Here is a 14,416-nt window from a genome sequence, read left to right on the forward strand (position 1 = left end):
TTATGTTCAAAACATTAGAAAAACTAGGGATAACAGGAACTTACCTCGACATTGTAAAAGCTATCTATGCTAAACCTCAGGCTAGCATCATTCTGAATGGAGAATAATTGAAGGCATTCCCTCTAAAATCTGGAACAAGACAGGGATGCCCCCTATCACCACTTCTATTCAATATAGTTCTCGAAACACTGGCCAGAGCAATTAGACGAAATAAATTAAAGGCACAAAAATAGGAAAGAAGAACTTAAATTATCACTATTTGCGGATGACATGATTCTATACCTAGAAGACCCAAAAGGGTCTACAAAAAAACTACTAGAACTAATAAATTTATTCAGCAAAGTGGCAGGATATAAAATCAACACACATAAATCAAAGGCATTTCTGTATATCAGCGACAAAACTTCTGAAACGGAAATGAGGAAAAACACTCCATTCACAATATCCTCAAAAAAAATAAAATACTTGGGAATCAACCTAACAAAAGAGGTGAAAGATTTATACAATGAAAACTACAGAACCCTAAAGAGAGAAGTAGAAGAAGATCTTAGAAGATGGAAGAATATACCCTGTTCATGGATAGGCAGAACTATCATCATCAAAATGGCGATATTACCAAAAGTTCTCTATAGGTTTAATGCAATGCCAATCAAAATCCCAATGGCATTTCTTGTAGAAATAGATAAAGCAATCGTGAAATTCATATGGAAAAATAAAAGACCCAGAATAGCAAAAACAATTCTAAGCAGGAAGTGTGAATCAGGTGGTATAGCGATACCAGATTTCAAACTATATTACAGAGTAATAGTAATAAAAACAGCATGGTACTGGTACCAGAACAGGCGGGTGGACCAATGGTACAGAATAGAGGACACAGAGACTAATCCACAAAGCTACAATTATCTTATATTTGATAAAGGAGCTAAAAACATGCAATGGAGAAAGGATAGCATCTTCAAAAAATGGAGTTGGGAAAACTGGAAATCCATATGCAACAAAATGAAACTGAATCCCCTCCTCTCGCCATGCACAAAAGTCAACTCAAAGTGGATCAAGGAGCTAGATATCAAATCAGAGACTTTCCGTCTGTTAGAAGAAAAAGTTGGCTCCGATCTACAGATTGTAGGGTCGGGCTCAAAATTCCTTAATAGGACACCCATAGCACAAGAGTTAATAACAAGAATCAACAAATGGGACTTTCTTAAACTGAAAAGTTTTTTCTCAGCAGGATAAACAATAAGAGAGGTAAATAGGGAGTCTACATCCTGGGAACAAATTTTTACTCCTCACACTTCAGATAGAGGCCTAATATCCAGAGTATATAAAGAACTCAAAAAATTAGACAATAAGATAACAAATAACCCAATCAACAGATGGGCCAAGGACATGAACAAACACTTCACAGAGGAGGACATACAATCAATCAACAAGTACATGAAAAAATGCTCACCATCTCTAGCAGTCAAGGAAATGCAAATCAAAACCACCCTAAGATACCACCTCACCCCAGTAAGATTGTCAGCCATGATGAAGTCAAACAACAATGAGTGCTGGCGAGGATGTGGGGAAAAGGGTACTCTTGTACACTGCTGGTGGGACTGCAAACGGGTGCGGCCAATTTGGAAAGCAGTATGGAGATTCCTGGGAAAGCTGGGAATGGAACCACCATTTGACTCAGCTATTGCCCTTCTCGGACTATTTCCTGAAGACCTTAAAAGAGCACACTACAGGGATACTGCCACATCGATGTTCATAGCAGCACAATTCACAATTACTAGAATGTGGAATCAACCCAGATGCCCTTCAATAGATGAATGGATGAAAAAAAAAATGTGGCATTTATAAACCATGGAGTATTACGCAGCACTAAAAAATGACAAAATCACGGAATTTGCAGGGAAATGGATGGCACTAGAGCAGATTATGCTTAGTGAAGCTAGCCAATCCCTAAAAAACAAATACCAAATGTCTTCTTTGATATAATGAGAGCAACTAAGAACAGAACAGGGAGGAAGAGCAGGAAGAAAAGATTAACATTAAACAGAGACATGAGGTGGGAGGGAAAGGGAGAAAAAAAGGGAAATCACATGGAAATGGAGGGAGACCCTCATTGTTATACAAAATTACATATAAGATGTTATGAGGGGAATGGGATAACAAACATGGAGGGAAATGAATTACAGTAGATGGGGTAGAGAGAGAAGATGGGAGGGGAGGGGAGGGGGGATAGTAGAGGATAGGAAAGGTAGCAGAATACAACAGTCACTAATATGGCAGTATGTAAAAATGTGATGTGTAACTGATGTGATTCTGCAATCTGTATTTGGGGTAAAAATGGGAGTTCATAACCCACTTGATTCTAATGTATGAAATATGATATGTCAAGAGCTTTGTAATGTTGTGAACAACCAATAAAAAAAAGAAAGGATAGTCTTATGATTGACAATTAGTATTATGCCTGGGATATTTCAAAGTACATATGTTATTTTCCTTGAGCCTTACTCCATTCCCAGGAGTCTGATATCATCCTAATTTCACAAATAGGAAAACCCAGACAAGAGATTCTCCATCATCACAGAGAAATTGAGGTTATGACCAAATGTCTTTGTTTCCAGGCCTATGTTCTTCAGGTGACACCACGGATGCTGTCACCCAAAAATATTTATATGACAAATGGCACTACTTGCTTCATTCAGACGTCATGTTGTTTATTGCCAATATCTTGAATTCTCTGCCCTATGACCCTTTTTAATCTGGACCACTTATTCTTCCATAGCATTGTAAGTGTCAAACAGTGAAAGCTCGATGATAACTCAAGTATCACCAATGTGGTGACACACGTCTACCATCCCAGAGACACGGGAGGCCAAGGCAGAAGGATCACAAGTTCAGCCAGCTTTAGCAACTTAGCAAAACCCAGTTACAAAATAAAATATAAAGGGGCTGGGGATATAGCTTAGTGGTAGAGCATCCCTAAGTCCAATTCCCAGTACAGTGAAAAAAATAAAATAAAAATGCAAGTGTCATGTTTAATGAAAACTGGCTAGGGTGTATTTTAAAATTTTAAATGTGAAATCTTAAAGCTATGTAAATGGTGTTAACTTTTCCTTAAAAACTCAACAAATTCATCATACTTATCATTTATAATTAAAAAGTCTTATAAATTTCTGTTGAAACACAGCACCCCCAACTTCTCCCACAACATGCTGAATAATTTTCTATTGAAGACATGAAACATTGCACTTTAGAATCATGACACACTCATAAAACACGATGCCTCGAGGACAGTAGCAATTTCCCACATCTCCATTTGCATTTGGAGTTCAAATTCTGTGAACAAGTTCCTAAGATAATGAGGGACTGGAGAATTTGGTTTCTAAATACCATAGGAACACATGTCCATATTCTGACAAGTATTTATACACTTAGTAAATAATTGAAGGGGAAAAGCTAATAACAGGCCCAGAAGAACGCAGTCATCAGAATGCAGATTGTTCTGGATGAAAGTGGAAGTTCTGGCAGCTTACCCATCCCCACCAGCGCTCCCAGAGCTCAGGGAAAACCCACAGCACTCCACTGTCACTGCCTGCTCACATGGCCATCAGTCATACAGTAAAAGAGATGCAGGCAAATTTCCTACCCTGGGACCACTACAAATCCTATTAAACCCCAGCAGCTGTACCATGCTCAGGACCTTTCACTACACTCTGGGCTCCCATCTCATCAGCACCATTTTTCTGCTGATTTCTCCAATGCATCCTTCTGAACTAGTCAAGAAAAACTTGCCATGTGCACCAGGTCTTTTCATCAGGGCTGTCAGCTTTGACTTCACATTTGGCTTGAGTGGATAAGTTCCACTTAATTCAACCCACCAAACGTTATTAGGTAACTGCTATGTATCAGGCGTGCTCTAGGATCCACTAATATATCTGCAACAAAAACAGGAGATTCAGACACAAAAATATCAAGGGCATGCTCTAAACCACCCCTTCCTGGCTTAATCCATGGTCCTTTTTTCCTGATATAACCTTGGAACTTCACAGGCAAGAGGCTTCTACTGCTGCATATAGAGGCTCTTGTCTCTATCACCACCTGCCAGACCCTCTGCTAGTCTCTAAATATGTTCCTTCAGTATTCCCTTGGCAAGTCAGTAGCAGAGCATCCCCTTTAATGCATAAGTGCTCTTTTATTCATAAAGTAGAGAGGAAACTGTTGAAATGGATTTCTTTGGAACGTGAAGGAAGTAGCTACTGGTTCTATTGGGACTCAACCTCAGTTCCAATACTGACACCTACAAGATGCTCAATAAACATAGAAATAGGCAAAATAATTGTGGGGACTTTTTGGGAATTAGCACCACCATGATGAGTTTATGTCAGAGGAGTCAAGCATTGGAGGTCAAATTTCGATTCCACTTTATTTTCCTCCAGCTGAGCAGCCTCCACATTCCTGTGTGGCCTTCCCCCATGCAGACTTTGGCCAGGAACCACAAGGCAGTTCTGTGGTCCCTGAGGCTCACCCTACCTCTCCCTGCTAGCAAGTGGTGGTCTCTGCAGGGATCTCGGGCAAGGCCCTCCCTGCCTCTGAGAAGTGAATTTCTAGACAGCACAAACGCAGAAGCTACATTTAAGTTTACGTGTTTAAAAGTCTCAAGTACACTAGTCTGGTCTGGGGCTCACAGCAGGGGTATGACAACTCCTCAGATGATTCTAATTTGAATGAGAATATCTGTCCTACCTGACAGTGCCTCTTATGCTAAGGATTGTAGAGCACGAATAGCTGTTAAGTTGATTGAACATGCACATGGCTAGCACAATTATTCAAATTACATAAAACATTAACATTTGTAGAACTGGGAGCTAATATTAAAATTTTTAGAAGGCTAATTACACAATGTAAGAAACTAAAATGTTTTCAGTTAATTATCCAAATTTATGAAATAATATTCCCATGGAAAAAAATTCAAGTTTTGACAGTACAAGTTAATCACATGTTGACAAGTTGCATGCATTCACATGCCTCAGTTACAGAAAATGTCAACAAGTATTCAGTTCCATATTTTTTAAATTATCACAGTTAATCTCTTTAGTGTTTTAGAGTTCTTAATTTCCTATTATTTCCTTACATGTGTAAACTTGGAGGATATTCAAGTCCAAGGTGTGCCCGAGCAGCTTCGAAAGATGTGAACAACAGGAAAATATCACTTAGCAACTTTAGAATTCAATTATTTTTCAGTATCACATGCACAGTTAAAAGACAAGATTTGGCGCCTTCCTTTGCCCTCCTCCATTCTAGATTTGCTGAGAGCAGTAGCCATATATTCTTTCCTATTCTGGTTTGTGTTTATCCTGGGTACAGGGCCAAGAAAATGCCTGAATGTGATGTGAGCAAATGTATGCCTCATCAGACTGAGCAAGTCCAGAGGACAAGTCACAGAAGGCCTGCTTCCAGGGCCAGCCACTGGGGTCTTGGCAGACTCGCCTGGCAGATGCCCTCATGTCCCCCTGGAGCCAAGCCTGTTTTACAAGCACTTTGGTTCTAAAGTAACCATTTTTTCCCTACTCTCTTGCACATTCTAATATTTTAGGATCAAAGTTTTGACATGACAATAAAACAGGAGATTTATAATGAGTGGGATTTGAATTTTTATGCAATACTCCTTTGAAGAAATATTAATTTTTGTTTAGAGAGTTTACATTTATTTTACAAATATGGCATTAAAATAAATGGGTGGCTGGGACTGCTATGTTCTTGTTAGAAAAAATAGTGATACAAAGAATGATTTTTCTGCTCCTTTAACAATTTTCAAGTGCACAGTACTTGAAATGGTATTAATGATAGTCAAATGTTAATGGTATTAATGGTACTAATGAATGGTATTAATGATAGTCCTATGCTGTACAAGGATCTCCTGAATGCACTCCTTGTATCTAACCAAAAGTTTATATCCTTTGATGAACATATTTCTACCTTCACTTCCACTGCTGCAGCCCCAGCCCATGGTAACCATTGTACTCTCCCCTTTTATGATGTTGTCTTTTTTAGATTCCACATATACAATAGTTAAAAATTTCTCAGAATTCTTATATATTTTCACTATAAGAAAGACAAGTATGTGAAGCAATGCATAAGTTAATTGACCTGATTTAGCAAATCCATAATATGTACATATGTCAAAGCAAGTTTTGATATACATATAATATTTGTCAATTAAAACAATAAATTTGAAAATGGAAATTATTAGTCTCTTCTGTAGCAAATTAGGAGCAAATCTTAGATAAATTGTCAAATGTAAACTGACAGAAAACAATAATGGTTATGTACCTTATTTTATTGACTTCATAAAGTCATACATATTTTCTTTGCTATATTTCTGCGTAAAATATCAGTTGTTTAATTATAATAATATAAAATAGACTCAGGGCTTGGAAGGCTGTAAGAGACTGCAAGTGTTTATAAAATTCAGTGCGACTATATGTACTCACCTATGAGATTAAATTAATCAAGCAGAAAAACCTTGCAGTGTTTTAAAAAAAAAAAACAGTGACAGAATGAATTAAAAAGTATGATCTATTAAAAACAAGTGCAGTGTTATAGGTAGTGGATTTTATTAATGATATTAGTGATTTTATGTTTTTAGGTAAAAATTTCTAGGTGGAAGGAAGTTTAATACATGTTTATTATAGAAAACTTGGTAATTACAAACAAAAACAAACAAAAAAGAACCTTTCTTATAATTCATAATTTCTTTTCCAAAAGAAGGAGTATCATTTACAAATGAAACCCAGGATGAGAGCTGTGAACTGTATATACTGAATTCTGCTCTGGTGGGGTGGTGGCTTTCTCCCTGCCTGCCTTCTATTATGGTCTGGATATGAACTGCCCTCCAATAAGCTTATGTGATAGGCAGTGCCGGAATGTTCAGCGGTGACATAATTAGATTGTGAAAGCTGAAACCTGATCAGTGGATTAATCCATTTGCTAGATTAATAATCTGAATGCAACACTGGGTGGTGACTGTAGACAACTATAGGGGTGTGGCTAGAAGAAATAAGTTGCTGGCAGTATTCCCCTAGAGACTACGTCTTGTCCCCTGGCTCCTCCGTCTCAGCTCTGGCTGCCTGAGCCGAGTCTCTCTCCTCTGCCAGGCCATTCCACCATGATCATTCTGCCTTACCTCAGGCCCAGAGTGATGTATTCTACTGACACCAGACTGAGCCTCTGAAACCATGAGCCAAAATAAACTTTTCCTCCTCTAAGTTGTTCTTGTCAGCTACTTTGGTCACAGCAATAAAACATACCCCTTCACTAACATAACTTCATATTGCCTGGAGCACCCACTCTTTGTCCCAGGGACTATGTATGTGTCCTGGCTTGTGGCTGAGAGACTGCCTGCCCAGACCAGGCTCTTTAAATGCAGGACACAGGCCAGCATCACAGCAAATGAATGATGTTGACGTGGAATCGCTACAGTATATGGATTAGTGGTCTTTATCCAGGAGGAACAAGACATACAACTCTTCACTCACTCAAATCCACACGCTCCACCAGGAGGAAAGAGGGCCCTTCCTCTGGCAAAAGCTCCCAATTCCTGATTCTCAGCTACCCTCTGCTGCCTTCTTGTGGTGTGCTTACCTGGTCTCCATGTGCACGTGTGCCCACCAGTCCTCGGTCTCACACTCAGATCTGCAGACATCCTTCTTGAATGTTCAGACTTTGCAGCAAATATCTTGCAACACAGGAATCCCAACTACAAGGACATAAGGACATCAATGAGAAATTCAGTAATGCTAGATAGAAAATTGTTGCATTTTATATTTTAAAATGTAACTTTTCCTTTGTAACTTCTGTGGAAAATATATACATGGGTGTGTGTATTTTTATGCAGGATTTTAAAAAATAGGAGTGAATTGTAGTGTTATGGTTGGACCTAGATTGTCCCCCAAAGGCTCATGTATTGAAGGCTTGGTCCCCAGGGCACTAATGTTCCAGATGTGGGGATTTGGGAAAATGATCGTCTCATGAGGGGGTCTAATCTCCTAATTGGATCAATTACTGATAGACTGAATATTTCATAGGAAGGTAGTGGAAACTTTAGGAGGAGAAACCTAGTTGTAAGAGTGGGTCACTGCGACATATCCTGGAAGGCATATCTTCTCCAAGGCCCCTTCCTTGCTGTCTCTTCTTCCAGACCACCATGGCCAAACACATAATAATATACACATAAGTACATATCATAAGACTATCAATCAACATTTCTTTATGTTTATGTACAAAAATTCTAAACATAAGAGTAACACATTGAGCTCCGTAGTACTGTATTAAAAGAAAAATGTATCAGGATTGAATAGGTTAAACAAAATTATTTTAAAAAGTTAAAATACATGATTCCCTTAAATTATATTTGAAATCAAGGTGGAAGAATAATAAGTAGGTATCTGTAATAAAGCCTACTGAAAATTTTCAATAAGTTTATCTTTGCTATCAAAGATAGACTCTTTGATGACAATTGGTATTATTGTATTAAAGACTGAAATTTTAAGGTTATTTTATATGTGGGGAGCAATTAGTGTCCAAAAATACAAAAACAGGGTATAAAATGGCCAAATATAATTTAAATATCCTGTAAAAGAAAGCCAGAGCTCTCCATTTTTTCTTCATATACAGCCATAAGCTTCCCTTATACATAGAGGAACAGAGTTGCAAAGCTTATTTCCTGTGTCTGCACAAAAATATCTAACTCTTGGGTTTTGGAATGTTTAGTTGCCAAAATTATTTTCTGCAGAATCTCTGATTTTGTATTGTATTACCACTGTGGGCTTAATAATTGGATTTTTCTTTGCATGGTGTGGGAATAAAGATGAATAGTCGGAACAAGAAAAGCTTCAATTCTTGTGATTCTTTCAAGTTCAAGATTTCAAAGATCCTTGAGAGAAGTAAAACTTCCCTAGTGAATCTAGCTGAGAAATTTTTATTCTTATTCAAACCTGCTTCCACACATTACCTCTCATCCTTTATTCCTTTACCAGTCTAATACAAAGCCATTTCTCTTCAATGAAATTCTTTGATTTTCAGTGAAAGAAATATTTTTAACTTACTTTTCCTTGAACTCCCAAATGGAAACTGAACCCACCATCAAAGTTAATCTCTTCCACCCATAATAACCCATGTATCTTTTTCTTCATTTTGCAGAATCAACACTGCTTGGTGGAATTGAAAGGAAAACTTTTAGATAGCCAGGTTCCAAACAAACGATGATGTATTTTGAGCAAAATAATCCCAATTGGGGCAAGAGACTCAGTTTCAATTCCAAAACAAGTCTCCTATCAAAAAACTTGTTTTATTATGGTAACTCTAAGGAATTGCACCCTTATTTACTATTTGTCCTTGGTTCAGACCAAATTCCTTCAAAACGTAAGACTAATTTTTCTCACATGATCCTGTTTACTATGTAAGGCAAATTATGATTTTTCTCATTATTCTTCTCTTTATCAAGAAATATATCTGATTCCTCACTTGTAAGACAAGTCAATTGTGTTATCTTTACATTTTCTTGACAATCTAAAATCATTCTTTTTTACATATGGTGTGGTAATTAAAATACTTTGTTATTGTTAGGTATATACAAGGTCTTTTACTAGGAAGTTAACAAAAAAAAAAAAAAAGGTCAAGGCTGAAGGTAGTTTTAAGTGTTTAAGATTAAAATCAACGGAAAAGCTTTGAGAAGAATATCAGTGTGGGAGGAGAGGCCAGCCAAGGGGGCGGGCCGCTCCTCCTCTACCTTGTTCAAGCTGTACCTGCTGTAAATCCCTCCTGCTGTCTTCATGGACACATCAGCAGAGCACCTGTGGCTCCCTCCTCTGGGATCTGCAGTCCCTCTGTCCCAAGCTTTCAGATGTTTAGCCATCACTCAAAGCCTCGTTAAAGTGCCGTCTCCCTCATAAAGCCCAGACCAATCCAGGAAACTTCATATCACAATGGTCTGTGACCAGTTTCTAATTCCCCTTTCTGAAATGTAAGTTTTTATTTCACAGGGACTAAAATAGTAATGTTTAGTCATTTCTGTTCTCTCTCTCATTCCTTGCCTTAGCTCCTAATACAAAGGACACAGCAGGGTGATTTGAGAATTGTACAGAGAATAAAAGTCCCCCCAATTCTACTCATTTTCTAATGACTTCTTGCATTTGATAGGCATGAGAGAGATCACGGTGGGGGACGTGGCCTCTAACAGTGACGGGTGAATGACTTGTATTACAACATGTCCATTTTACAGAAGATATACATATTGTCATTTCTTACAGCTCTGTTTATACAGACCATGAGTTTTCATTATTTCGTAATAAATTTTATCGTTTGCCTTTCAACATATGATTTAAGTATTCTGTTTGTAGATATAACCAAAGGTTTTGGGACCATGACGTAAATATTTTTGTAGAAAAAAAAAATTCCAAAAACGCATGTAGTAGATAAAAAGTGTTTTCAACGGACAGATTTTTTTGAAGTGTCCATCTAAAACAAGACACTAGTGGAAGAAAAACACTGCTCTGTCCGACCCCGTCATCAACATCAGTCATCAGGAAGCTCTCACCATTCCATCAGATAGTAGAGATGTGGGTCACACTGTGACCTCAGGTCTGACCCACGTAAGCTCACTTGTGATCATTTTTACTTCTTGTCCCGAGTTGTGCCTATTAGGAGTCTTCCTCTGCAATGTCTGTCTGCTGCTTCTTTTTTTTCTAGTTAATTGTAAAGATTATTCATCTACTTTGAGCATTATCAGTCTTCTGTTAAAACTAAAAAAAAAAAAAAGATGTGTAACGTATTTATTGATAGTCCTCTTTAGCATGGCAATTTCAAGTATGTATTAAAATTTGCCAATATTTTGTTTATGACCTTCCCATCGATCTTCCATGTGGTAAGCTATTATACCAATATTGTCCTATGTTTTGTTTTTTTTAGGACATCAAAGTATTTAATTAGAAAATTAAAGCACTTTCAAATTTGTGCCATCTAGGATAATATTCATTCATACTATAATACTGTTCTTAAATATAAATATATACTATATTTAACAATAAGCATATTGTTAAATAAAATAGCATGGAGATGTTGGTATTTAAACTATACTGTTACTACACTTGAAGGAATTTAAATAAGAAAAAATGTCATAGTAATAGTGGACTTTCCATAACCTCTGAAGAAAAAGGAAAATGGGTTTAATTGTTTTAGTAGAAAAACTGTCACGTGAGCCTATTGAGTTTTAAGATGGTTATATATTTGGATCAATTAACTATTGTTGAGAAAGCTTTTTTTGTCAGTCTTTGACCCATTGTCAAGGATGTCAAAAACAATCATATTTTCCTGACTTCAATTTATAGAATAAGATTACAATTTAGTTCTTTTGAAACATTCTTTAGCTCCGTGTTTTAGAAGAGTCTAACATATAAGAAACACTGCTACTATAATTCCCACTAAAGGCAATGAAACAGTACATCACACACACACACACACACACACACACACACACACACACTTGTATCACAGAACTTTCATTTCCCTCTCCGTCTTTGTGTGAGGAAAGAGTTTTCTGGATGCAAAATTCAGTCCTATTTCCAAGTGGCTTCCAGTTCATGTGAGGAAGTCATTGAATCTCACATCCTTTTATTTTTTCCTGATACATTAAACTTATACAGGGAATGCTTTCTGTTAGGGTCTGGAGTTGGTTTGTACTGTTTGGGGAAAGCCCATTAAATTATCATAATTTTACAAGCTGGTTGTGAAACTCTTGGGAGTTTGAATTGGCCTTGGTTTTGTATTGTTCTTGTTCTGTAATAAAGATTCAATAAAAAAAAAAATCAATGGTGAAAGAGGTCTTCAATACCGCAAAATACTTTCTGAATAATCAGGGAAAAAAAGGAAATTAACAGGAGCGACGGCCAGCATCTCACTGCGGGGATTCTTCCTCCTTCCCAGAGGAATGTCAGCCACCCTAAAATTTAAAGTCTCAAATAATTAGTAAATAACAAAACACAGATATTCAGAAATGTATTTACAAAAATCGAAGCCCCAGATAGATCTAATCCATATGGGCTCTGGAACTAGACAAAGAAAAAAACGGCTTTGGTGGTTTATTTAAGGGGATTCATCAAAGGCAGGGGTAAGGAGTCAAGGAGTCTTGCTTCCTGATGTCTTGCAGCCAGCTGGTTGACTGATATCTTAGCAGGTCACACCCATCTCAGGTGCTGTGTGGGATCTCTGGCAGAGCTCCAGGGGGAAGTTCACCTACATCAGGTGATCTATCTCTGTGGGGGTGACACGGGACATTCCCAGAGCCAGACTTATCCCTTATCCCCTCATTAGGCTACAATATGCAATGTAGTCCACACACAGCTCAGATGGCTCATGACAAGAAATACTGTCCATGCCATTTTTTAAAATATTTTTCTTTAGTTATAGGATAAAATGACTATTTTTATGTGATGCTGAGTATTGGACCCAATGCCTCCCATGTGCTAGGCGAGTGCTCTACCACTGAGCCACAATACCAGCCCTCAATGCCATTTTAATATTATCTAATTTATTTTATGCTTTTAGAAATACTTATCCATGGACTGTATGCATTAAATATCTGTTAATCACAGATAATGATTGGTTGCACTGAGAAAAGGAAAATTCATTGTTTTGAAGAATGTTAATAATATACTGTCTAAATACTAGCTTTCACTGCCTTTCTTAATTCCTTCTCTCTCTCTCTCTCTCTCCCCCTCCCTCCCTCCCTCCCTCCTTTTCTGTTTCTTCCATAATGTGAGAGCATGCTGTGATGTATTCCTGCTTTTCAAAGAGGAATTATGATTTCTGCCAGGTAAGTGGTAGAGGTGATTGAGTTCATGTCAACATCTTCCTATTTCCTGGAAGAAAGTGTAAGGTAATGAACACACATGGAACTCAGGAGCTGGTAATATGTGTTACTCATTAGCAGGGCTGTTTTAGTGACAAGGTCACATAAAAAAAATCAAAATTTATGTTTCTATTAGCTTATGTCAGGAATCACTTAACATGGTTATAAAATTAAAATAATAGATACCAATTGATCTCAAAGGTGCTTTAATCCAAAAACAGTAAATACACAGGTCTGGGAATCCCTTCTACTAGAAAGAGATTAGCAGATATATATTTCGTCAGGGCAAGTGTTCACTTTATAACTGATGCCACTAAATGAGAAACAATGACTACTTTAACTTTTTTTACAAAAAAGACTATCTTTCTCACTATATAAATTATGTGTGTCACTTATAGTAGACCACAGGCTGTATTTGTGATGAGATACTTTTTGAAATCTTCCCTCCAGGATAATTTTTATCTTTACAGAGAATAAATAAGGAAGAGAGAAAGCTGTTGACCGGATGTAGGAAGGTTTAGTTGTTCCTTGAACTCAAAGTATTTGATTCCTGCAAAAGATATTCCTATCTTTCGCAGTAGCTGAAAGCTTAAAATCTCTTTCCAGTTCTATGAAGAAATCTTTTGAAGGAGGGTGCAGTGATACACGCCTATAATCTCAGCTACTCTGGAGGTTGAGACAGGGATTGTAAATTCAAGTCTAGCCTGGGCAACATAGTGAGGCCCTGTCTCAAAATAAAATCAAAAGAGCTGGGGTGTAGCTCAGTGGTAGAGCATTCGTCCTGGATGTGGGAAGCCCTGTGTTAAATCCACTGGTCCTGCAAGGGAGGGAGGGAGGGAGGAAAGGAATCTTTTGAGGAACACAAACAGGGGCATGGAATCTGACTGACACAAAAGCAAAATCAGAAGAAAGTACAGTAAAGATAGTGCTGCGACTCTGAGCATCCCTTCAGCCCCTGTGCACACCCCTGAGGTTCAGAGTGTGGTCCTCGTGGGCAGCTCTGGAGTCTCCACAGGCTGGGGCACCATCCTGATGACAGCAACACAATCCTGAGGGATGGACCTCAGGAATCAAGTGTGAGCAGGCTCTGTGGGTGATTTTTAGGTCCTTAGGAATGTAGAGGTTTTGGACTACTGGTGTAGATGTGGTGTGAATCTCTTAGGACTCAGGAACTGCTAAAATTTAGGCTCAAATTAATGTATTTGCAGCACTGTCTACACCTGCCTAAAATGGAAGTGAGCAACTCTACCTGTTTCTCTCTCCCTCCCTCTCTCCTTCTCCTCTTAAAGTATACATTAATTAGAAAATATTTCAAAAATTATCAGATAATGATTCCCTAATGGCCCATCTATATTTTTAGTCAATCATTTCCTTGTTTAAAAATGAACTTGAAACAAAAAAAAATAACCAATCAATACAAAGATACCAAGAGGTAAAAATTCCATATTTCATATAAAAAGTAAAGTCTTTAATGACATGTATTATTTTAGAAAATCTAAAACTAAAATATTTAAATGA

The 14,416-nt window shown here is 37.6% G+C and overlaps 1 protein-coding gene across 7 annotated transcripts in view; it reads right to left on the minus strand.

Moving 5' to 3' along the window:
• LOC308631591 (uncharacterized protein) overlaps positions 1 to 14,416 on the minus strand; it is an 89,638-nt gene that overhangs the window by 32,565 nt on the left and 42,657 nt on the right. For 4 of the 7 annotated variants that reach the window (XR_014018277.1, XR_014018278.1, XR_014018279.1 and 1 more), the window contains one exon: positions 7,636 to 7,750. Coding sequence is in view for 2 of the 7 variants with exons in the window: in XM_081262951.1 (XP_081119077.1) it covers positions 5,126 to 5,171; positions 7,636 to 7,750 (161 nt within the window). In the remaining 5 variants the exon portion in view is untranslated. Of the gene's footprint in view, positions 1 to 3,786; positions 3,930 to 5,125; positions 5,172 to 7,635; positions 7,751 to 14,416 lie in introns of all 7 variants that reach the window. The other 3 variants (XM_081262951.1, XM_081262950.1, XR_014018276.1) reach the window with 2 other exon arrangements.

This window comes from Spermophilus citellus, assembly GCF_964194105.1.
Source record: "Spermophilus citellus genome assembly, chromosome: 12".
Classification (NCBI taxonomy): domain Eukaryota; kingdom Metazoa; phylum Chordata; class Mammalia; order Rodentia; family Sciuridae; genus Spermophilus; species Spermophilus citellus.